Raw genomic sequence first — 25,797 nt, 5'->3', positions numbered from 1 at the left:
CCGGATCCGTCCTCGACCGCCACCACCGCGGTCGGATCCATCCGCGGTCAACGTCATCGGATCCGTCGTGCGATGGAGGTGAGAGAGGGGGCGAGGGGAAGGACGGTCGGGAGGAAGATGGGGAGATGGAGCGGTGCCGTCGGGAAGTGGGAGGAGTAGCGGCAAAGGGGGAACGTTAATGATTTTAGGGTTAGATTTTGGACGGTTGAACTTTTATATAGTTCTGGATAAATCAGGACCGTCCATCAGATCGGATGGCTCCAGCTTCTCTCGTGTCGGGTCGGGCGCCGTTCCCAGGCCGCCCACACTATTGGGCTGTGTGTAATCTCCTGACGGAATAAGTTCACTTTATGTCCCTAAAGTTCTCCGACTCTGTTCCTAGGCCGCCCACACTATTGGCCGCCTCATGGGCCGCGTGTACGATCCGTGCGGAATAAGTTCACTTGAGGTCCCTTAAGTTGAACTTTTTTTTATTTCATTAGGAATAGATTTTCTTAAAGAGCTCATATCATGTAAAACTAAACCCTAATAATCTAATATTTTTATATTTGGTATAATTTTAGTTTACCCGTTGCAACGCACGGGTATTTTTTCTAGTTAAGTAGAAGTATATAGTATATGTAAGAGTACACATATATGTATATATAATATCTATCTCTACTATTATAAAAATTAAAGATGTTTTTGTAAAGATTTTGATACGTCCTTCAAGTTTAAGTTGGTTTCTTGCTATGCCATCCGATTCATGTCCGTGTGTGCGTTTCATCATATCAAGTTCCTATTACGAACATCATAGCTTTCCTACTAAGTTTCTACTTTTGACATATGGGGGGGTCCCTAATGGGCGACTGGTCGCGCCCACGCCCAGGCGCGCGACCACCCCCCAGTCTCTAGTCTCTACTATATACTAGTACTACTACTACACTATAACTAGTGTAATACTAGTATTAATGTAGTAGTATATGTATATACATGTATATAAACTTTGTGTGTACGTATAAAAAACCTAAAAATACGTGTATACAAATTTTATAAATATGTATACAAACTTTATATATGTGTATAAAAATCTAAAAAAATACATGTATATAATTATTTTTTTTTATTTTTATACACATATATAAAGTTTGTATACGCGTATACAAAGTTCATATATGTGTATACAAACTTTATATATGTATGTATAAAAATCTAAAATAATATACATATACAAAGTTTGTATACACGTATACAAAGTTTGTATACGTGTATATAAAGTTTGTATTTTACACGTATATAAAGTTTGTATACGTATGTATTATAAAAACCGAAAAAATGAAAAAGATACGAAAAGAAAAAAAAGGAAAGTACGGAAGAAAACAGAAAAAACGGAAAAAAAAAAAGGAAACTGTACACGCGCGGTAGAAGAAAACAGGAAAAAAAAAAAGAGGGGGGAACCGTACGTACGTGCAGTCCGCCGCTCCTCTCCACGCGCGACATGTGTCCAGTCGCGCGCCAGAGGGCGCTCGCGATTAATAGCTGATTAGGAATTTCGCGACATATGTGCACATACGTAGAAAATCCCTACGTAAAATCCACTTATCCTAATAGGAGTTTTTGGGATGGGCTTAAGCAGAGAACTGAATCGGGCTTTTTTCCAAGACTGGGTTGAGATATTTATTGGGCTTTTTTGGGATGGGCCTTCCATTGAGAAAAGGAAGATATATGCTCAATTCTTTTCAGCTAATAATAGGCGATTTATGTAATCTGCTCGTCTCCATGGCTCCATATGCATATAAATGTACATCCAATTCTTTTAGGGAAACTACTGTAGGAGAGCATCCTACACATGCACATCCAATTAAGCTCTCTGATGCAAATATGTAGTTGTACATGTTTATGAGGACATGGCAGGATCGCTCCCTGCAATGAAGCAAACATGTCTAAATTAAATCCCAATGGTTTCATACATATTGAGAAAATTCTTATCAAAAAATACATATTGAGAAAATAAGTGAGTTATGAAATACTATTGTACATGAGAACGATCATGTGGGGTCTGGACCCTCGTATCAATGACATATATACGCTGATATTTTTCAACTTCATGATCTTCGCGGCAGTACCAAGCAAATTGGCCATTTAATTAACCATAAATATTAATTACTTTTTCCCTGCGTGCACTTTTTTTTAGTCTGAATATAAGTATTTCGTTCACTAGATGTAATTAAATCCGAAGCCTAATTTCTCAGGAAAATCCTCGGCCGATCGAATGGAAACAAAAGACAAAAACCTTCCCCAAGAAAAGAAAAACACAAGTCGCTTACAATATATGGGCTTCAGCCCAAATGCCAATTCACCGGCCCATTACAGACTAAGGCTGTGTTCTGTTCAGTGTTCCCAACCCCTCGTGTTCCGTGCGCACGCTTTTCAAACTACTAAAGGTTGCGTTTTTTTAAAAAAATAGTTTCTATACAAAAGTTGTTAAAAAATCATATTGATCCTGAAAAAAAATAACTAATACTTAATTAATCATATGCTAATGAACTGTTCCGTTTTTCGTGCGGTAGATGGGTTCCCAACCCATAGAAAAGAACACAACCTAAGGCCTCACGCATGCATGAGTTTACAGGGCCCAGTCCATATATATGCTCCTGCAATGCCGGCCCACTGGATGAGTAGAAGAATCCAGTCCATGTATATACTCCCCCTGTCTGAATTCTGAAATCTGAATAATTGGGAATAACCATCTCATGCCAACTCTGAAACTGCTTCAGCTAAAGTTCTATAAGTTCAATCTGATATACGAAACCAATGCAACAATAATTCTCTTGTGTCCCTTTCTTTTGAACGCCCAACTTGTTTTCTTCAGTACGAATTCACAGGGTTTCAAATGGTTTCATTTGAAATCCATTCATTCCAAACATTTTTGTATACATCTGTCAATCTTAGTGCATGGATAAAAAGCTCGATTGGTCTGGTTGTCGGTCGCTTGATCTTTCATGCACGTGGACAATACCATGAACACTAATCATGGCAAATCTTAAAAGTATATATACACAGTTGACAGCAACTTCATCAGTTGACGACAGCCACACGACCTTAATCCTGAAAGTACTGTTTAGTACTATATATATACCAAAGCATACTCCGCTATCAACTTTATGTCCCACTGTCCCAACATTTTTTTCAATAATGGAACACGACACTTCGATCAGTCTCTGTACCCAAAGATGCACAAAGACACGCCACTGTCATTAGCTAATCCAAATTGATTGTTTTCTGGCATTAGCAGTACAAAATTACTGCTAATTCAGTCTCTGAAATCTGAATGACGATCCATCTTTTTGACAGCAATAACGATGAATCGAGGTGAGGTCAAGACTGAAACTGTGAAACATGCATCTCACCATCAGTAGGAAAAGAGGCATTTAACAATTTGATGATAGCATCGGAGATTCAGAGGTGAAAACTTTGACTCGATTGATTGATCAATCTGCTCCATGATAGTATTACTAAATCTTTCAGATAATGCATCGACGGATCGACAGCAAATAATTCCACTGCCAAATGGAATCGGACAATGCCAAGTGCATGCATGCGTCCACGAGAAAAATAAAAAAAGCAACCCTGAAAACAACAGCATGCAGCTAGCTAGCATAGCAATATTGTCTTTCAGACAGCAAGACATATTTACATATTGCATCTTAACTCTGAACTTTGGAAGAAGAGTATTGTTTTACATCTCACAGAGTTGGCCACTGTTCAGTTGTTGCTAACTGTAAAGATTAAGATGCGTCAAAGTTAATCTAGGTCTCAAGAGGTAAACTAAATCTGCACATGAAAGGAAACAAGATGGACAGGCTAAAAAGCACAGAAGCTGACGATAAAAACTTGTGCTTTTTCAGCATGAAACTTTGCATCAACTATATTGATACGCATGGCATGAGGTTTCTTGTCGGCTATGATGTTATGGAAATTTTGCAGGTGCAGATTAGCCTGAAAGTGAAAGCCCATCTAGCTAGAGGGGACAAATAGAATGTGCAGACAGTGGTGCAGTAGTAGAAGACAAGTGTAATCCTTGATATGATTCAACTTGCTTGCATTTGCATATCTTCTTCAGAGAGAACAAACAGAGAGTACCAAACTCAATGACCTTTCACTTAATGTTTGCATGAATCGATTTCCCACCATCTCGATGTGATGTGATGTGTGTGCACAACATATGGACAAGTGGGCAAATCTTGTTTAAATTGACCCAATTGAATTATTGGTTCCTTGCATGCAGTGTGACTCAATGTGCTTTTTATTTCTTTTCCTCGAAAAACAAAGACTATCCTTTGAAAATCAGAACAGAAACAACGATAACAAAAAAAAAAAGAAAAGAAAAAAGGCCCTCATCATTGTGGTACTCATCAGTTTTCCACCACATTTTCTTAGATTGTGTTTCACATGCTCTATGCTCTATATGTTACATAGTACGATAATGCTAAATCATATATATTCCATATATGTACTACTATTTTATTTCCATCATAAAAAATGTACCAAATAATATTTTAAAAGGACAGATAATTCCAATATGTTATGTGTGGTACAAGAAGATTCTAGGCATGGCATGGGCTTGAAAAGTCAAAGTGGGCCGGCCTGGAAAAGTGGCAAAGGCCCTAATGCTGATCACTAATATAGAAAAATCTCTTGATTTGAGCCAAACAGCCAGTGGCAGTGGTCAAGACAGGTCAGGTCCTTGTCACCCCCAAACCTGAACAACCAGTGGAGACTGGCACTAATCAGGGATTCAGCCATTATTAATAGCCTCATTTCTTTTCCTAATATGATGTATGATTTACCTTTTTTACTAGTATTATCATTGCAGGAGTAATATTTATTGGTCTCTGGCTGACATTATCCTGTGCTTTACATAACTTAAAGGGAATGAAAGAAGCAGGACCACGTGTGATTTCCTACTCCCTCTGTTTCATAATATAAGGGATTTTGAGTTTTTGCTTGCAACGTTTGACCAGTCGTCTTATTCAAAAAATTTTGAAATTATTATTTATTTTATTTGTGACTTACTTTATTATCTACAATACTTTAAGCATAACTTTTCATTTTTTATATTTGCAAAAAAAATTTAAATAAGACGAGTGGTCAAACGTTATAAGCAAAAACTCAAAATCCCTTATATTGTGGGACATAGGGAGTACCTTATTTGTGCATGCAGCCATTGAATGCTGCAGTGTGCAGGAGTATTAATTATTTCATCAATATAGTTAAATTTTACAGGAACTAATTATGAACTGGCCCCCATTGCTAGCAAACTATACTGAACAGTGCAATACTATCTCTGTTTTCGAACTGGTCCTCCGTTCTCGCATCAATATAGTTTCCAATGCACGTGACAATTTATCTGTCAGTCTTTTTCTTTTTTTAATGATAAATCGAGTAACAATGCTATCTATAAATCGATAGAAGATGACGTGTGCGTGAAAGACGGCGAGCCTTACAATGAAGAAAGAAGAGGAATCAAGGGATAAGATGCAATGTATATAAATGGACATTATAATTGAACTTTTGGCTCCTTTGTTACAAGTTGAAGCTTAATTTCCCAACAACATGTCAATTAAGCTTTTTACATGGAGAAATTTTGTAATTCTTAAGAAAATACCTTGAGCTACCTAAATTTACATTAAAATCTTTGTTATATTGAGATAATTAATACCTGTAGGTACCAAAATTTATACTAGAAAATATGGTAATTTCTCAAGGATAATAAAATTACCTTTTACATGGTACCTAGTGACTAGGTTTCTAGCTATCAATAGTTTCTCAATCGTTAGCCTCACCCAACACTAACTTTTTTTTTAATCTTAGAATAAAACAACAAAGGCTCCCATATGGAGAAATGTAAAATTACATTCTAAAATGTAAACTAAGAGTCATAGTAAAATTATATTTTGTACAATATTCAATAATTCAATGCAAGTTACTTCACTAATTTTCTTCACTCGCACTTTCCTAATTCCCTGCTATAAATTTTCAGGGGCCTGAAGTCTAGCAAATCTTATAAAATTAACAAATAACAAAACAAACTTGTTTATTTGCGTGCTGCTTATGATAATGATGAATCATGATTCGATCGAGTCGGTTTCAAAGGTACGGAGTGACAATGATCTGCCAAGATATTACAGCAACATGGTGGGTCAGTAAATAGTTGTTTTCCAGCTACCATACAATACAAGCAGTCAATTAACATGTCCAGATTTACCCTCCATTTATTGACAGAGATGGTGGTGGGCCATCTCCATCTCTCTCAAATAAGATGGTGATTTTTTTTTATTTTTCTTTTTGATATGGGGTTGGGTCACTGTAGTGGTAGTAAGTGGCACCACGCCGCAGAGCAATCAGACACGCACGCATATAAACCCCATAGAGCCAAGCACAACCTGATCCTCCCTATTTCAGTCACGTTCCCTATTACAATTAGTAGCTTTCGTCCTCTTGCCAGCTTCCTACCTAGCTACTCTCTTCTCGTTCCAAAATAAACGAACATAATATTTAGGATAATATTTAGGATGATATATTTAGGACTATAAATCTGAATAACGTAGTACCAGTATATTTATTTTGGTATTCCTCCGTTTCAAAATATGCATCACAGTCGATAGTAGGCTGTTACTCCCTCCGTTTCACAATGTAAGTCATTCTAGCATTTTCTACATTTATATTGATGCTAATGAATCTAGATAGCATCAATATGAATGTGAAAAATGCTAGAATGACTTACATTGTGAAACAAAGGGAGTATATTTTAAGACGGAGGTACTAGCTACCTGCACAAAAATTAATCAATTACTAGTTACACTAAAAAGCACAACAATTTAATGTTAACATGATTCCTGTAGTGCTGCCGTCCAAATCAATCAATAAATATATACTTCCTTTATTTCAAAATATAAGATACAACCGTATTTTTTATGTCTCACATATAAGGCGTGCGTGCATGTATATATTAATTATCACCTCTTAGTTCTTTAAATTTGGTTTAATTTATTTCCTGTACTATTAAGTCTTCTAATCACACTGTTTGCATGTATGGATGTAATTATATTCTTTATTTGATCTCTATGTTAGAAGTGGTTGAGCCTTATCTTTTAGGATGGAATGAGTATATATACACACACCACCCTGAAGCTGGAGGCTTGCAGTGAGTCGTACAAGTGTAGAACAACACTTGTGTTACCTAGCTTAGTTATCTCGTTGCCAGCTGCACAGTTCCAGCTTCAGTTTCAGCTAGCGCTAGCTGATCCACTAATCACATCACTGCGTGCTTAATTAGCTAGGATTAATCGATTCATAGATATCTCCTACAAATTCCAAGTGAAACAGCAGCATCAGCAGTGGCTAGCTGAGTGATCGATCGATCATGGCGGAGGCGGCGGGTGATGGGGGTTGGCCGGAGCCGGTGGTGAGGGTGCAGGCGCTGTCGGAGAGCGGGGCAGCGACGATCCCCGACCGGTACGTGAGGCCGGAGACGGAGCGGCCGTCGTCGTCGTCGGAGGCGAACGCCGTCGCCAACATCAACATCCCGGTGGTGGACATGTCGTCGTCTCCGGGGACGGCGGCGGCGGCGGTGGCGGAGGCGTGCAGGGAGTGGGGGTTCTTCCAGGCGGTGAACCACGGGGTGCCGGCGGCGCTGCTCCGGCGTGCCCGCGGCGTGTGGCGCGGGTTCTTCCAGCAGCCGATGGAGGTGAAGCAGCGGTACGGCAACTCGCCGGCGACGTACGAAGGGTACGGCAGCCGGCTCGGCGTCGACAAGGGCGCCATCCTCGACTGGGGTGACTACTACTTCCTCCACGTCAGACCACCCCACCTCCTCTCCCCTCACAAGTGGCCCCACCTCCCCCCTGACCTCAGGTACGCATCACTCATCCACTAATTTCCACCTATAATTATTACTATTCAACACAAAATTCCTCCTTGCTCCCTCCGTCCCATAATATAATGGATTTCAGATGAATATGACACATCCTACACCGTGTTTAGTTCCAAAGTTTTTCTTCAAACTTCCAACTTTTCCATTACATCAAAACTTTCCTACACACAAACTTCCAACTTTTCCATCACATCGTTCCAATTTCAACCAAACTTCCAATTTTGGTGTGAACTAAACACAGTCCTAGTATAATGAATCTGGACATACGGTATGTCCAGATTTGTTGTTCTAGGATGTGTCACATCCATCCAAAATCCCTCATATTATGGAACGGAGGAAGTAGTTGTTTTAGCATTTTTCTTAAATGTTAGTATAAGGCTGTGCTCTTTTGAGGAGTTCAGAACATTTCCCTCTCAACATGCAAAACAGAATAATAGACTAGCGCGTGATTAATTAAGTTTTAGCTTACAAGAACTTGAGAAACATATCGATACGACTATTTAAAGAAACTCAAGTATAGAACTGTTTTTCTTCCAAAAACACAACCTTTAGCAATTCGAAAAGCACAAGCGAGGGAATACAAGTTTAAAAGGGAGAAAAGGATAGGTCCTAATTACATGTGCAAAAATACTAATTAATATATATGTATAGGGAGACGACGACGGAGTACAGCGAGGAGGTGAGGAGGCTATGCGAGAGGTTGATGGCGGTGATGGCGGTGGGGCTAGGGGTAGAAGAGGGGAGGCTACAGGAGGCGTTTGGTGGTGGAGAGGGTGCTGGAGTGTGCGTGCGGGTGAACTACTACCCGCGGTGCCCACAGCCGGATCTAACGCTAGGGTTGTCCTCGCACTCCGACCCCGGCGGGATGACGGTCCTCCTTGTCGACGACCGTGTCAAGGGACTCCAGGTTCGCCACACCGGTGCATGGGTCACCGTTGACCCCGTGCCTGGCGCCTTCATTGTCAACGTCGGCGACCAAATTCAGGTATTTGCATTACATACATTTCAACCAGTAACTATTACACGTGTGTTATCTACCACTCCAAAAATGCACTGGATTTCTTTTTCTACCTCCATATATATAATTTTATTTTAATTTTCACCTGCATTTTCCTCCTTTTTTTTCTTATAAATATACACAATTTCTCCGGTTTAAAATGGTCGTCTTCACGGCCTCATGGGTGCACCGTGTTCTAGCTAGTTTTTTTTCCCTTTCTAGTAGTTAATTTTCTCGATTTTTTTACTCCTCTTCCAAAAGTATGTAAAGATGGTGATGCATGTGTGTGTTAGTTTTGTCAAACACACATATCTATCGATCACATCCATCAATATAACCTAGTTATTATCTCATCGATCGATTCACATAACGATATTAATAATTAGTGGGCTATATTAGGACAACGAGAAGGGATTAACACAATCCATAAACTAGTAAAGTACAGCCAACCTACTACTGTTACCTGACGTGGATCGAAGAGGGTAAAATAAAACAATTAGAAAGGTAGGATGTTTACGTGGTATATATCCAACCTTAGCTTCTACTTGCAAGATAGTTATAGCAAAGCTCCAGATTTTTTTACATGATTAGTAGAAGAGGTGGACATTAAAAATGTTTTTGTCCCAGCATATTTTTGGTTGTTTTTCACGTGGCAACACACGTAATTCGGCAGTTTTGACGGTCACATGCTTCAGTTTGATTTGATCGCTACTAGTATCTAATATATAAATAGTTTGATTGTGATGAAAGGGATTTATATGTTCAGTAATTAGTGTTCTTTTGATACTTGTAATTAAGTTTATCTATAAAATATGAATGGTCAAACTAATGAAACAAACTATGTATAAAGTCAAAATTGTCATGCATTACGAGACAAAGGGATCGAGTACTATATATATAATAGGCTAGCTAGTGCATATGCATGTTGGTAAAAATAATAGGCACGTGGGAAAAAATAATGAACCGTCTTCATGGTAAAATATATGGAATAATTTGTAAGGGCAGCCATAGTGGCGGAAACAGCTTCTGGGTATGTTAGGTGATCGTCTGGACTCCGCCACTACCGTTATTATTACCGAATGCAATCAATATATGTAAAATTGATCGGTCGTCGTGAAACGCTATTAATCGTTCGGGCTTGACGACGATGCTAACTCCGCCACTGAACAACCACATAAACATAAAAGAAAAAAGAAATATACATAATCTTAGAGTTCATCAGTCCAAAATATAAACATTTCTATACTAAATATGGCCTTAGGCGCACGCATTCGAGTAGAGCCATGTGGCTGCGCGAGATTCATGTAGAGATGCTATTGTTTTATGGTTATAAGAAATGAGTTCTTATGAAATAAATATCTTCGACGCATGTTTTTTTCCTTTTTATGGATGCATGCATGACATACTACCAGTTTTTTTTTTTTTGTTGAAATTTGATATTGTGGCTAGTCGATCATTGGCTGAGTCGTTTAGTCCTCTGTATATATATGCATTTTCTGTGGTCCTAGCTATGACGACTATTCTAAATTAACTAGAGGACAAATTTAGGAGTTATCACATAGTACTGGACTAAATGAAATAACATGACTAATTTATGTTTCTTACTCCTTCTGTTTTTTTTAAATTATAAGTTGTTTTAACTTTGACCAAAGTCAGAGACTTATAATTCATTTAATTTATGCAAGTCGATAGATAAAAAATAAAACTGATTATCTCGTGCGTTTGTATTGTATGCGTCCGTCACCAGGCGAGAAGAATCGGAGCCGTTTGCTAGCAGCTATCTGTGTGTGAATGCATGCCTACTAATCAACCAATTAATCAATTAGGCTAGCTAGTTGCTGACGTGGTGGTATTTATACGTACTCCGTATGTACAGTATGCGTACGTGTACACACAAGTTTGACCTTTCTTCCAACGTCATCAGCTAGCTTGAATGTTTGTGCAAACACTATATAAATAAATATGTACTGCACCTATCAACTAAACCAAGCAATGATCATGTGCTTAATTTGTGTTTGTTTAGTAGGAGAAGGTTAATTTTCTCATCTTAAAAAATATAATTAAACATAACATGATGATGATTAACACTACCGTAAACCATTGATCATCTTTTCTGTGGCTGTATTCCGGATTGGGCATACAACAATGTGCAATCATGAATGCATGTCTGTCACTTGTTAGCCCAACCACACGAATCAGAGGTAGGAAAATCACTCCCCAACAAACTCCCTGATCTCTAGACATGTGTTGCAATTTTTTTCCATCTTGTTTCCTTCTGCAAAAAAATAAAAAGAAAAAAGTATTCTGGCAGGGTTTTCAGTGGCCACATCATCTGAATATGTCTGCAAAATAGGAACAGTATGCTACAATGCCCTTTTCTGCTACTATATATACCCTTTGTTGATGCTAACCTATTGCTACCAAATTTTAGAGAGAAGAATATATTGCTGATAATCTTAGTTGCCTAGCTAGCTAGCTAGCTACCAAAACCTTGTAGTAGTTGGACAGATTTGTATATGGGGGCGATTACGTTCTTATCTCTGTTTTTCAACTCTAACTATCATTGTGTTTAGTTCTGAAATATTTCTTCAAACTTTCAACTTTTCCATCACATCAAAACTTTCCTACACATATAAATTTTTAACTTTTCCATCACATCGTTCCAATTTCAACCAAACTTTTAATTTTGACATGAACTAGCCTATAATTTAATCGTACGTTCTTTAAAAAACTTTGTGATTTTGTCTTGTTTTTCTTAACTGAAGCATGTGTAATATTTGCATGGTCGAATAAAGTTCAGGGTAAATTAAATAGGTAGAGCAGTAGTAGCAGTTGCAGACATAAGGCTGTTGGCAGTGTAGTGCATTTGTGCTGCTAGCTCCTGTGAGCACGTTTTCCACAGGGCCATGCAAATGCAAATGCAATTCAGAGCAAAGGAATGCCTTTATTTCACATCCCAACCTTGCAAGGTCCCCTACACATCTCTCTGATTGCTGCTCTTCCTTCATGGAGTAGTATATAGGACCAGTACTGCACTGCTCCTTTGAAGTAGTAGGATGCTTTCTTTGCACGCCAGACATATCACTATCTACTTGCATCACACTCACACACCCGTGAGTATGCCTCGATCGGTTTAATGCGTCCTCAAGAGATGAGGAGTATTTTTTTTTTTTTTTTTGCCGGGAAGACCTAATGAGGCCATCTGAATGTAGAGATGCAGAGTTGGGGGAACAAGCAATTAGTCTTATACTACCTCCGTTTTTTAACAGATGACGCCGTTGACTTTTTCTCACATGTTTGACCATTCGTCTTATTCAAAAATTTTATGCAAATATATAAGATATAAATCACACTTAAAGTACTATGAGTGATAAAACAACTCATAACAAAATAAATTATACTCCCTCCTTCCCTAAATGTTTGACACCGTTGACTTTTTTAAACATGTTTGACCGTTCGTCTTTTTCAAAAACTTTTGTGATATGTGTAAAACTACATGTATACATAAAAGTATATTTAACAATAAATCAAATGATAGAAAAAGAATTAACAATTACTTAAATTTTTTGTATAAGACGAACGGTCAAATATTTTTAGAAAAGTCAACGGCGTCAAACATTTTGGGATGGAGGTAGTAATTACGTAAATTTTTTGAATAAGACGAATGGTCAAACATGTAAGAAAAAGTCAACGGCGTCATCTATTAAAAAACGGAGGTAGTAGTTATTTGTTTTTCAAAATCCTATTAAAAATATAGTTGTGTGTGTAATTTTCGTTGCCACCTTACCACACCAAAGATGCTTAATTTATGACGGCAAGATAGTGCAAAAATTCTAAATAAGTAACTATATTTCGGTAACTCGGAAAAATAATTAAGGTTTCGATTTGGCTATTTATCGTGCATATGAGTTTTATCTAGCCTAGAGTTGCACCCGTTCTTGAAAAATACTAAGAACTCATTTGGAATAGAGGAATTTTATGAAAATTTAAAGGAAATTAATAAACTGTCCTTTTAAACATCTTGTAAAATTTATGCGTTCCAAAGTAATTAAAGAGGTCTAGTACTCTAGTGTGTGGTGGTCATATAAATTTTACTATACCTTTAGCTAGTAGGTGCATTATTATCTAATAAAGAGGAAATTTGTGAATTAATTAATTAAATTTAAACACAGGTGGTGACGAACGCATTGTACCGGAGCGTGGAGCACCGGGTGGTGGTGAACGCGGCGGAGGAGCGGCTGTCGATCGCGACCTTCTACAACCCTCGGAGCGACCTGCCGGTGGCGCCGCTGCCGGAGCTCGTGTCGCCGGAGCGGCCGCCGCTGTACAGCCCCATGACCTTCGACGACTACCGCCTCTACATCCGCCGCAACGGCCCCCGCGGCAAGTCCCAGGTCGATCGCCTCGCCGCCGCCGCCGCCACAATACCTAATTCTACTACCACCACTCAATAATATCATCATCATCATCATCATCTCCGGCCATCGCCGCCGTCGCCGGCCGTCGCCATGTATGATTCATAATTAGTTAGCTGATTAGTAATAAATTAATTAATATGGACATGCTAGCTAGCTACTAGCTATATGTGCAGGCATGTGATGAAATGGAATTGATTTAAGTTTGTTGCGATCTGCAATTGATCGTCTTGTCATCGTCGGTTCTCGATCAAATTAATGATCAGTTTATATACTAGTATTCTCTTGTTGTTCTATCTGATTTGATTCACTAATCCATGTGATTTAACAAGAGGTTATCCCTTCTAGCTACCTATAATTATTAACTAGCTATAGCTAATAGCATGATTAGCTACTAGCATATGCGCACATCCTCCCACGTCACTAATTGATCATCACATGGTTAGTTATATCTAGACTCTCTTCGTCTCAAAATAAATAAATCTAATATTAGAGGCTGATCAATATGTACAAATTCGTAATACCAGAACGTTTTATATCTCGGTTTGTTTATTTGGAGATCAGGAAAGTATGAATAAACATATATGGATCGATATGATCTCTTTGGAATAATTAATTATCTAATTAACTAATAACTGGCTAGTTAGCTCGAGGAAGATACTAAGATAATGACATTACTTGCTATCTACCAAGGAAACTCCTGGTCATGATCATCACCTTAACCATAGCCACAATGGAAGGCAAAGGTGAAGACAAAAGAAAAAAGGGTTAAAAAAAGAAATCGAAACTCCATTATTGTTGCTTGAAAATGACATTGGAAAGCATATATGGACTAATTTGCTCAAATGCATCCACAACCAAATGGTATCCCAAAATATATTATTCCCTTCACCTGGCACGTGAACGAAAACGATTTCTCGTCTTTGTCAGCGACATGTGTGTGCAGACTAGCTTATATTACATGTTTTTTTCCCATTTGTGTGTTCATTCGAAATAACGGGTGTCAAGAAAGATAAGGGGGGACTTGTGCACGCAGGTCACTAACGTGTCGATCAATGAGCGAGTGAGGTTTTTCCTAATTTTTTTTCTTCTCTGACTCAAAATATATGGCGTTGTTAACTTGTCCTATAGCGTTTGACCATTCTTCTTATTTAAAAATAAATATTATTTATTTGTTGTGATTTGTTTTATCATGTAAGAAACTATAATATTATGTTATACTTTTACATATTTATATGAAACTTTTAAATAAGATAAATATTTTTTTAACGGCTAACACTAAACAGTGCGAAAAAATCAACACTGAAAATAATCAAATGTTATGAAAAAATCAACAACGTCAAACATTTTAAAACGGAGAGAATATATACACACCACTACGCATGTACACTAAACATGCACACTCAACTCACTGAGTGTGCTCTCTTAATTAACACCGGCTCAAACAGCGAATTAAATTTAAAAATATATCTCTTTTTTCATTATCTTGCGTTTATATATCTATGTGACGAAAATTTACACAAATATACCTCTCCCGCAGTGTGGTTACGCGGGACCGAGATGATCCCGCATTACCATTCCGCGGGACCGGCGGTCCCACAGCCCAGCCATGCAGCACCGCCTCGCTCCCGCAGCCCGGGAGAGCGGTATCGTGGTGGCACACGGGGGGACACAACCACCGCGTCGGTCCCGTGGACCAGCCGCATGGCACCGCGCGGTCACGCAGGCCGGCCGCGCGTGACCGAGCAGCCCGCTGCACATGCATGCATATATGCAACACATGCATGCATATACGCATGTATGCACACACACGGGTCGATGCCGCAGGGCAGGCCTGCGTGACCACGCAGGACTGGGTTGTTGCGCGCGGGAGCGGGGGCGTCGGCGAGGAGCGACGGTCCCGCGTCCTCATTCCGCGGGAGTGAGCGGTCCCGCGTCCCCGTTCTGCGGGAGAGGTATATTTTTGCAATTCTTCTCCATGCATATATATATATATATATATGCAATATATTTTAAAAGGAGGTATATTTTCAAAAAAAATTTCCTCAAACAGCTATATTGTTAAAGACAAATCACTAATCTCACTAAATTTAAATTTTTATTGAAAGTGCTCACCTGCTCCTATAATTGATTTTTGAACTCCTGGTAGGGTGGAACCATGCACACACGCCTTTAATACTACACATCTAGTGATTTCCCTTAGGATTTTACATTTTTTAGATTAATAAAGGATTCCTCTATAAGATAGTCATGAAAAGTTCTTTTTTAAGGCAAGATAGTCATGACAAGTTGAATGTACCCTGTGACGCGTTGTTTGGAACATAGGGATTTTTTCTCAACTCCTATGGGATGAATTGTGGTCATGATATTTTAAAATCTTCAGTCTTTTACACCCCAGGTATAGAATTGGATGTATCGAATCTGTACACGTGGATTTACACCAAAAATTGGTTTCATAATATCATAATTTTAGCAGGTTCTATAAAATGCCTTGGTAGAAAATAAAATAGCTACCAAGAGTTTTGCTTGGAGCTCTTGGCGACACCCAAAATAATGTGTTTTTTAATATGTTTTTTCTAATAACAAATAATGTGTTTTTTTGAACATGGGAGGACTTGATCAGTTGTCGGTACATACTGCCGCACCTGCAAAATCGATCGTTATCTGATTATAAAGGTAGCAACCAATAAAAAGGAAAAGGCATAGCGTTGTCTGACAACCACAATGGGAAAGCAAGATATACTCCCTAGCTAGGCAAATATTTTCTGATGGCTATTTCGCCCCTTTTTCCTAAGATCTTGATGGACCACTCTTGACAGCAACCATCTTAAAGGGGCATTATAGCTGGCCATTAATTTGCATTATTCGTAATGTCATCTGCTTGTCATTACATAAACATTGACAAAGTGAACCTCTTGGAGAATGACAAATGAAAACATCATATTCACCGTCATGATGTTGTGTTCCACGGGATGCAATCTTTGATGAGGAGATTAGTGATGAAATGCTTAGAGGACGCCATCCTCTGGGAGGAATGTCTTAACGTTAATGATAGAGTGGTTGTTTCCTCGTGAAAGGAAACCCTTTCCTCCTCTTTGAGATACCCTGTAATCTGATCCAAAACTGTGTAATCCCTCTTTTCGAACTGTTATATGAAAAAATTCAGGTGGAAAAACTCCCCCCCTCCCTTGACCATTCTTTAAAGAAAAAACATCATAGTATATCATAAGAATACAACAGCAACATTAAGCATACGTTTGGTTAAAGGGTTGAGATGAATCGGGTTGGGTTGAACCTATTTTTCAATGTGTTTGGTTAGGGACATGTGAGATAAGATGATCCTTGATAGAGAATATTTCCCTAAGATCCAGTTTAGCATGATCCTTCAAAAATTGGCGGACCAATCCAACCAACTTTTTCTCTGGTCGATATGTGGGCTATTACTTCAAAAGTATGATCATCATATCCCTTATGCCAACAGATAGATGGGATAATCTCATCCTAAAAAAAAAAAAAGATGAGTCACACCTTGTCCCCAAACCAAACACATGCTAATTGTATATTCTTTCCCTTGCCCCTTATCGGTTCTCGCTAGAATATACCAAGAATTTACCATTACTAAAATATAGGGTAGATAACCAAACATACCAATAGTTTCGATGCTGATTTTCGGTTGTTACTTGCCGACACATCGCGAGCCTCTTGTTCAGCAATCCATGACACTCTTGTGCTTCTATTATTATATTATGATAACTCCATATCAAATGAAGCCTTTCTGAATTCCCCCAGGATCAACCTCAAGTCACCTCAACCATTGGTTTGCGATCCGATAAATTTTTCCAATCCCCTAAAGTCCACACTAGAACTGTAGTATTTCTACAACTAAAAAGGGAAATATGCACTGTTGCTACACTGTTTTTGCACTGTTGCTGAGCAGTGGAGCACCTACGGACACGGCAGATCATCATCATCTCCTCAACCTCCGGTCTCCCTCTCCGACAGCGACTCCGGCCAGCGACACCGGCCGAAAAGGCCAGCCAGCCGTCTCACTGGAAGACGGCAATGGCGATATTCCGGCCAGGAGAAGATGATGATGATGAGACCTAGTTGCTGAAACCCTTTCTTAGGACTTGTTCGGTTAATACTTGTGAGGAAAGGATCAGAGAGAGAATCTTTCTTAGGGCTTGTTTGGTTAATACTCATGAGGAAAGGATCAGAGAGAATCGAAGAGAACTAATTTTAGATCTTCATAGATGGTGAGTGATAAATCTCTTTCAGAGTGAGATTAACCGAACGTCCAAACAATGCCTCAGGAGATTTTGGAATAAGAATTCCAGGGGATTTCAAAACGTGCCGTCAACTTCATAGGGGGTTAATACTCGTGAGGAAAGGATTGAAGAGAATTGAGGAAAATTAATTTCACACTTTTATAGATGTTAAATAAACTTCTTTTAGAGTTGGGTTAAGCGAATTAAGGTCTCAGTAGGATTTGGAATTGGAAATCTAGGGGATTCCAAAACGTGCCGTCAGCCTCATGAGGGGCACTCGGACATACCTCGTCCAAGAAGATCACCATCCTGCTTTTAACGCTTGCAGTCTTCACTGACAACAATCATCGATCGACGGACAGGAACTTTCTGGAATCTTACCACCATGTCGTCGTCTTCACCATTTGAAGCAGCAGATGAGGTCAATCTCAGGTAGCAACTATAGCAAGGAAAACACTTACGGAACCCACTGGATCTTATCATCACCATGTGCAAATTTATATGTCATATATCAGCAAAGCATTCCCCATCTGTGCATAGTTTTCACTGTTGATTGAGCAGAGTTTTCATTGCTTTTACTGTTTCTGTGGATGAGGCCTGACTGAATGTATCTGTGGATCAGACCTGGCTAGAAACACTGCAAAATGACAAAATGGCAGGAGTAGTTTTCAGGAAATAGCCAAGAAAAGTTGAGATATGACCCAAGGATTACTTGTGTCTAGTAACAAGCACTCCCTCCGTCCTAAAAAAAAAAAAGGCAAACCCTTGGTTTCCGTGTCTAACTTTGACTGTCCGTTTTATATAAAATTTTTTTATAATTCGTATTTTCATTGTTGTTAGATGATAAAACATGATTAATATTTTATATGTGACTTGTCTTTTTAATTTTTTTCATATTTTTTTCAAATAAGACGGACGGTCAAACGTTGGACACGGAAACCAGGGTTTGTCTTTTTTTTTGGGACGGTGGTAGTATATGCACCTGGGAATTGAGATATGGTCCAAGGATTACTAGTGTCCAGTTGCAAGTATGCACCTGGAACATATTTACAAGTGTTAAGCTAGGAGAAAGAAACAAAGGAACGTTTTAGGATATATCTCAAGGAAGGAAAATCTGCTTTTCCACAATGAAGCTGAACACATTGACAGAATGAACTGCTGCTACTCTGTTAGCAGTTGGCAATCAATTGGAGTAATGTTGGAAATACCAATGCAAACATGTTCTTCAATACTTGCACCGAAGCAGTGATTGTACATTCAGCAACTGTGATCAAGCCCTCTCAATGTATTCCCAACTGCTAAACAAACGACTAAATACAGGTTCACAATATTGTACTACCAGTTAAGGCTTAGGCAAAAGTTGCTGGATCCCTGACTTTTGGTCAGACGTTAGATTGGTGGGGAACTTGATCTGAAACCTGATCTTCAGATCCCCTTTCTTAGACGGTTCCTTTGTGATTGGCATCCCTTCGCCCTTCACAACCTCTTCAGAAGTAGGATTGATGACGGACTTCACTGGAACGGTTAAATTCCGCCCATCCAGAGTTGTCAGTTGGACTGTGCAACCGGTCAAAGCCTCCACGAGCGAGATCCTATGCGTGTAAATAAGATCATCCTTGTCTCGCTTGAATCTAGCGTGCGACCGCTCTTCTATTATAAACACTAGGTCTGATGGTATGATGTTAGGCTTCTCATTGCCTTTCTTGGGAAAGGTTACCTTTGTACCCTTCTTCCATCCAGGCTTGATATCGATTGTCAGGATCTCCTCCAGGTTTGTCGGTTTCCTGCACAAAAACATAGAAACATTTTGTAAAAAGGGCACGGAAATAATAGGCCTACCTTTTCCCCGAAAAGTCAAAGCTCCTTTTACGGCAAAGAAGAATTTGAAGTTTCAGAAAATCATTGAATGTCATACGTAACACCTTGGCATAATCAATTATGAAGCCTTATCCATGCAGCATACAGTAAACCATAATAACTTTCATATAAACAATTACGCATATTTATCCATGACATCACTATAGCCCAAACACTAATAATCATCAAGATGCCCGATATATGAGGTTATATTATTATCTTTATTTACAAATCACCAAACAAACAAACAAACTGTATGAATCATTTGTCTAAGCTTTAGTTTTCCAAAGCACCATTATTTCTGCCATTATTTTTTATGCTACTTTTTTCAGAAGACAATGGACTTGATTAAAAATGATTGCTACGTGTCGAATGACAATAACAAAAATTGACATAAAACTGACATAACAAATAGTAAATATCCTGTAGTGCTGCTCCAAACTCAATTAAATAAATACGGAGTAGGTTCTTTCATATTAGGTAAGTCATCTCATACCATTACAGGTTCCAATGGGCCATCTTTGCATACTTAGAGGACAGACAATGCCCTAAGTGTTCTTGAAGATGAAATTTTTATGTCAACTAAGTGCAGTAAGCTTTAATTTAAAAGGAGTAATACATTTTGTTCAGGTGCTCTCATAGTCATAAGTATGCCTGACTTTACTACAGGCTATACAAAAAATACCTAAGAACTAAGGGCCCCAACCACTGTAAGTAAACAAGTAAACACAGCACCACAATACATCTATTCTGAATGCTGAAATTAATGACAATTGTCTATCTCTGATGGTGGACATTAAATCATCCCACAACAATAAAGCCCAATCACCAAAATCTATGCATGCCTCTGAGCACTCTGATATCCATCCTATTTGTAATCTGTGGACTTAGTACACAAGCTAATTATGCTCAGGAACCCAACATTCTAGAAGTTAAACCCTCCAAGATCCGTTTTGAATAGGACCCCTAATTGCAGCAAAATATAAGCTATGAACGTAGTAATAATTTTCCATCACATAACAGCGTCTGCGAGAAGGCAATTGTCAACTGTCACACCAGCTATCATTAGATGACAAAGTGGAAATAATACTTTTTTTTGTCAGCAAGTACATTAGCTGACGAATATTGACATATTGGTTACAAACAGTACCAGAAAAGGCAAACAGGGTGCACAAAAATATTAAAATGCTACTTTATTTTAATGTTTATACATTATACAGTAGTAGCTCCGTAGCTGCAATGTCAGAAAGTGTTTATTGAGAAGGATTCTTTATGAAGCTGGAAAGGTTATAAAGGTAGAATTTATTATTATCTCAAACAAACCATAACACAAGAGGACACTAGCAGCATGCTGAGCTGGATGTAGATCGGATTTCTCAACACGTGGAACAGTTTATGCAGTTTACAATAAATACAGACCATAAAAGCATTCCTCCGTTACTGAAATAATCTATTTCCAACTACACATAAATGATGCGTGGAGCTCAAGGTTAACGCTAAATACGAAGTTTACATCAGGCTACATGGAGCCACACCAAAGAGCTAGGGTTCAGTCATATCAGTTATCGTTCAAAAGTTAGATTAAGCACCAAGAGGCTATACTCAACAGAAGTAATGAAGTATGGATTGAAGCACACTAATGCTTGCACATTTTTATGCCATCTCAATGGAGCAAACATACAGGAAAATGTGAAGTGGCATAACCCATGAGGACATCAGGCAAGCTAAGCAACTATTGCAATGTCCTCACCTTCTCTCATGTCTCCTCTCGTGTACTACCCTCAATCTTCCTCTCCTCTCAACCTTCCTCCCCTTTACTCCGTCTTCCCTACCATTACATTGTGCTATACATTAACTAATCAGCAATTGCAATGAGGCCGCTGGTTCACCGCATGACAGAATAACGTCTAGAACATAAAGGTCGCTATGAGGTTACTCGTCTGGAGCATGACAGAATAAAATCTAGAGCGACAGGATTATCTACAATGGCAGGCTAAAATTAGATTATGTACAATGTCAGGCTGGAATCTAGAGCAACATGATTATCTAAGAATCAATGGCAGGCTAAAATTAGATTATCTACAATGGTAGTCTAGAACTAGTAGGTGCATGCTATGAGGCAAGAAGAGCTGGTTACCAAGGGTGCTACTGCTACTGCCTAACCTCGCAGACTCGCTCACCAAGATCACAAATACACAACAAATTAACAGCAATGCCAATTTTTACAAGGAACTCTAAGCAATAACCTGTTTGATTTGAATCGATTTGAATAGAAAAAAAAGGGAGAAAAATCTGTCTCACCCAGTGGCGTCGAGGACATCCCTAGAGATCTTCATCTTCTTGGTGGCGCCCCTGTAGAGGTCCTCAAGGCTGCAAGCCAGCTGCCGCTCGATCGCCGGAGCTTTCGTCGCCGACGTCTCCCCTGCCCGGGGGGACCCACCGAACCCCGGGAACCCGGCGCCGGGGGCGCGTGGCCCCGCGCCGCCGAATGCGCCCCCGAACATCTCCGAGAAGATCTCCTCGGCGCTCCTCGGGCTGAAGCGGAAGCCTCCTCCGCCGCCGTGGGAGGAGGAGGAGGAGGTGGTCGGCGGCGGCGCCGCGCCGGCCTTGAGGCCTTCCTCGCCGAACTGGTCGTAGATGGCGCGCTTCTGCGGGTCGCTGAGCACCTGCACGGCGGCGGAGGAGGAGGAGGTGGGTGAGTGAGAAAGGTGGAGTGCGGCGGCGGCGGCGATGGAGGAAGGGGAGGTGTACGGACGTCGTAGGCCTCGGAGACTTGCTTGAAGAGGGAGTCGTCGGCGTGCGGCGAGCGGTTCTTGTCGGGGTGGTGCTTCATGGCGAGGCGGCGGTAGGATCTCTTGAGCTCCTCGTCGGTGGCGCCGCGGCCCACGCCGAGCACCTTGTAGTAGTCCAGCCCCATCGCTCGCTGCTGGGCTTCGATCGATTCGACGGCGGCGGCGGCGGCGGCGGCGGCGACGGCGAGATGGGTAGAAGAAGAAGAGGGTTATCGTGGGTTGCTTTCTTCCTCGATGAGATGGTTTTTATCGCTTTTTTTTTTCGTTCGAGAAAAGATAAATTTGTAGTAGTCTGTTTTGATTTGATACTCCACCGTTTTTAGCCATTAACGTAGGTATTTATATAAATTAATTAATGAAGATAATGTAACGGGACATCATCGATGGTAGAAGTTTGTTACGACTTTGTAAGCTGTATACAAAACTACTGCCTCCATCTCTCTTCTTTTAACATAAAAGAAACGCATTACAAACTCACCCTATAAGTGCACACGCCACCCCTATAATTATCTCCCTTCTTAAATATAAGTATTTTGGTATGGACAGAGTATTAAGAAACTAGGTAAAAATAATCTAATGAAAGTTGTGATTTGTTGATATAAATAAAGTGGGTGAATAAATTAAATAAAGAATGTTTGGATTCATTTTGATGAAAAACATCTCATTTTGGGACCGAGTGTTGTGTTGGAAATAACTTTATTTTAGGACAGAAGTTGTAGTATACTCTTGCTATGAAAAAAAAATCCTAACTATATATCTAAACATAGGGTATGTCCAGATACATAGCTAGGATTTGGTTTTTTTAATGGAGGAAGTAGGTTACAATGATGGATTAGTACATATTAAATGTCTATATTTATATGATAATATCTGCTTAGAATTTTAAAATATTAGGAAATAACAAAATAAATTATCTGTTCTTAAAAAAATTGCTCTTATCAAACAATGTAAAGAGTTGTCTGTGGATTATTTCAGAAAAAAAAAAGAATCATTTTATCACCACTTGATTTGTTTCTCTTCTCTAACCGCAATTGTGGACCATTGACTTGGAACCAACAAAAAGCATTCATCATAATTTACTTAGTCTTTATTTTCTACCATCCTTTTTCTTCAGTCTTGGAAGCAATGTCAAACAACTTCACTTGTTTCACTATTTCTGTTTGAACCTGAACGAAACCAAATTTGATCAAAAGAACCCAAATATGAGTACTCTTTATTATTTGCCATGGACTCTCAAGTCAAATTTGAGGAAGTGAAACAGAGAGATAGGCAATTGAACTATCTATACAACACATCTCAAAAAAAAAAGGAACTATGGGCCTGTTCACTTTGATGCCATTTTCAACCTTACCAAATTTTGGTAAAATTGCCAAAAAAAAAAGTGGTTACATTTAGTTTGCTGCCAAATTTTGGTAACTATATAAGAAATCCTGCCTGCCAAAATTTTGACACAGTTGCCAAAATTTCGGCAATACCAAAATTTGGTAAGGTTTTTTTTTTATCAAAGTGAACAGGCCCTATACAACATGGACCCAAATGGCCCACTGGGCACAGTCATCTGTAGGCCTTGAACATCATCAGCCCAGTCCAAAAATCATGGCCCATAAGGCCATAAGAAACCCACTTAGAAATTAACGCTTAATCTATTACTCTATATTATATTATATATATGCTATAAAATTTGCAAGATCCTTTCAAGACAATTTTTTAAAGTCTGCAGGAACATCATGTATAAGTATAAGTATGATGAAAAAACATATGATTAAGAGAAAAATTGCAGCTAGAAACAATATTCGGTAAGAAAGAAAAAGATTAATAAAACAAACACTTTTGAGCTGGAAAAAGACATCTCCAGAATTCAGATAACCTTCACTTATAATCCATCAAATCAAACTAATCGAGGGGACGAAGTTTCGGTTTTGGCTATTCAAATGCGTCCATCAGCAAAAGCAGAATCATGAGCTCACGACAATGGAAAGGCATAAGTTTCGTCAAAGCTCATTTTTCACAACCGCTTTTGAGCTTTCTGCTGAATAACTTTTGGCCGCCTCAAGTCGGCTGCATTATTTCACTTGACATGCCCAGCTGTTTCTTACTCATCTTGCTAGTAGCTCTGTGTAAAGTGGAGGCTAATTTGCAAGCTAAAAAAGATTCATATTATATACTGCAATCCAGCATGGCTGCAGTGCTGCTTGCAAAGAAAAGGTCATGTGTTCCCATACCTTGACAATAGATTAATTAATTAAGGTGAGTGCCAAATGGAAAGTGACATGGTTGGTGATGGCAAAACCAAGCTGATTGATCATATGTCCTGACAGTGATATTGTCAGTAGTGATTCATCAGAGATTAGCATTTTGTTGTTTGTGGTTTTTGCAGGTTCAGTGATCCATAATCTGATGAGACTGTTTTTCTCCAGACCAAGCTGATTGATCATATGTCCTGACAGTGATATTATCAGCTGCGGTTCATGCCGTTCATCAGAGATTAAGCATTTTGTTGTTTGTGATTTTTGCAGGTTCAGTGAGCCATAATCTGAAGAGACTGTTTTTCTGCAGTATATCTCTGCTTTTTTGTGGAACAGGATTACAGGAGGGAGTGCTATTAAGGCACAAGCTTTTGCGTACTCAAATCGAATGATTGTTCTTCCTCAATCATTAGATACTAACCTTTACTACATTTCACTGACAAACATACTACCAGCTTTAGCTTTCTGAAAATTTCAACACTGTGCATCTTCTTTGACCTGCTCCACTATCCATTTCAAGATATATTGAGTCTTTAAGAAAAACAAAAGATGTTCTTTTTCCTTTTCTTTTCAAGCATGATGGGCATGAAATGTGGGGATACCTAGATTAGATAGAGTAGATAGATAGTATAACTGAAGCTGAAATGCAATTTAAAGCAACAAGACGAAGGATTTGTTTCACCAACCATATGGATGCGGCCATTTTCTTCTCCTCTAATGTTCCTGTATGGACAAAATGCAATTTAATGCAATGTTGTGTAAGGTAGGAGTAGGACCATAATGTACTATGTCAGGGACAAAGATCACAGTAATTAAATCCCTATGCATTTGTACTAATATAATATACTACTACCTCTCTATGAAATGTGGAGATAGCATTTGTCGGCACTACTGTTTACTAGGGCCTAATGGCGCTAATGTAATCCCTAATAGAACTATTCTCTGAAGATTAGTAGGAGCTTTGTCACTCTAAATGTACAGCATCTTCTTGAGTTAGAGTGTCCTAACAAATTCAGCTCACAATTGATTAATGGCATTTGCTCTCTTGCTGAATTATGGTCTTCCCATCATGATTAGTGTGGGTTGCATAAGGATCAAGGAAGAAGAGTACATATTGATCATGGAAGAGTACAGGATCCACGACCAAACCGATGTGAATGCAGAGAGAATGGAGAAAAGTAAACGGCCTCCTTTTGTTGTGCTTGCATTGTGTATAACCATGTAGACCAACCAAACAACCAACTGCTCTCTTCAATTCACACGCAATTTGTTGAAATTTCACTTGTGAAAATTCAAACACGATAAAA

General features: G+C 39.1%; 2 protein-coding genes across 2 annotated transcripts; one reads left to right on the top strand and one right to left on the bottom strand.

Annotated features, from left to right (window-relative positions):
• Window positions 1–7,172: 7,172 nt before the first annotated feature.
• LOC127772597 (jasmonate-induced oxygenase 2-like) lies at window positions 7,173–13,616 on the top strand. The gene is made up of 3 exons (XM_052298542.1): window positions 7,173–7,896; window positions 8,567–8,900; window positions 13,085–13,616. Exons 1-3 carry the CDS (start codon window positions 7,406–7,408, stop codon window positions 13,364–13,366), a joined length of 1,107 nt encoding a protein of 368 aa, XP_052154502.1. The 5' UTR covers window positions 7,173–7,405; the 3' UTR covers window positions 13,367–13,616.
• Window positions 13,617–18,553: 4,937 nt separating this feature from the next.
• On the bottom strand, window positions 18,554–22,523 carry LOC127775148 (uncharacterized). The gene is made up of 3 exons (XM_052301464.1): window positions 22,208–22,523; window positions 21,754–22,118; window positions 18,554–19,379 (listed from the first exon to the last, which is right to left on the bottom strand). Exons 1-3 carry the CDS (start codon window positions 22,367–22,369, stop codon window positions 18,938–18,940), a joined length of 969 nt encoding a protein of 322 aa, XP_052157424.1. The 5' UTR covers window positions 22,370–22,523; the 3' UTR covers window positions 18,554–18,937.
• Between the last annotated feature and the right edge of the window lie 3,274 nt (window positions 22,524–25,797).

The sequence above is a fragment of the Oryza glaberrima genome, chromosome 5 (genome assembly GCF_000147395.1).
Source record: "Oryza glaberrima chromosome 5, OglaRS2, whole genome shotgun sequence".
Classification (NCBI taxonomy): domain Eukaryota; kingdom Viridiplantae; phylum Streptophyta; class Magnoliopsida; order Poales; family Poaceae; genus Oryza; species Oryza glaberrima.
This window is presented reverse-complemented; position numbering and strand designations above follow the sequence as displayed.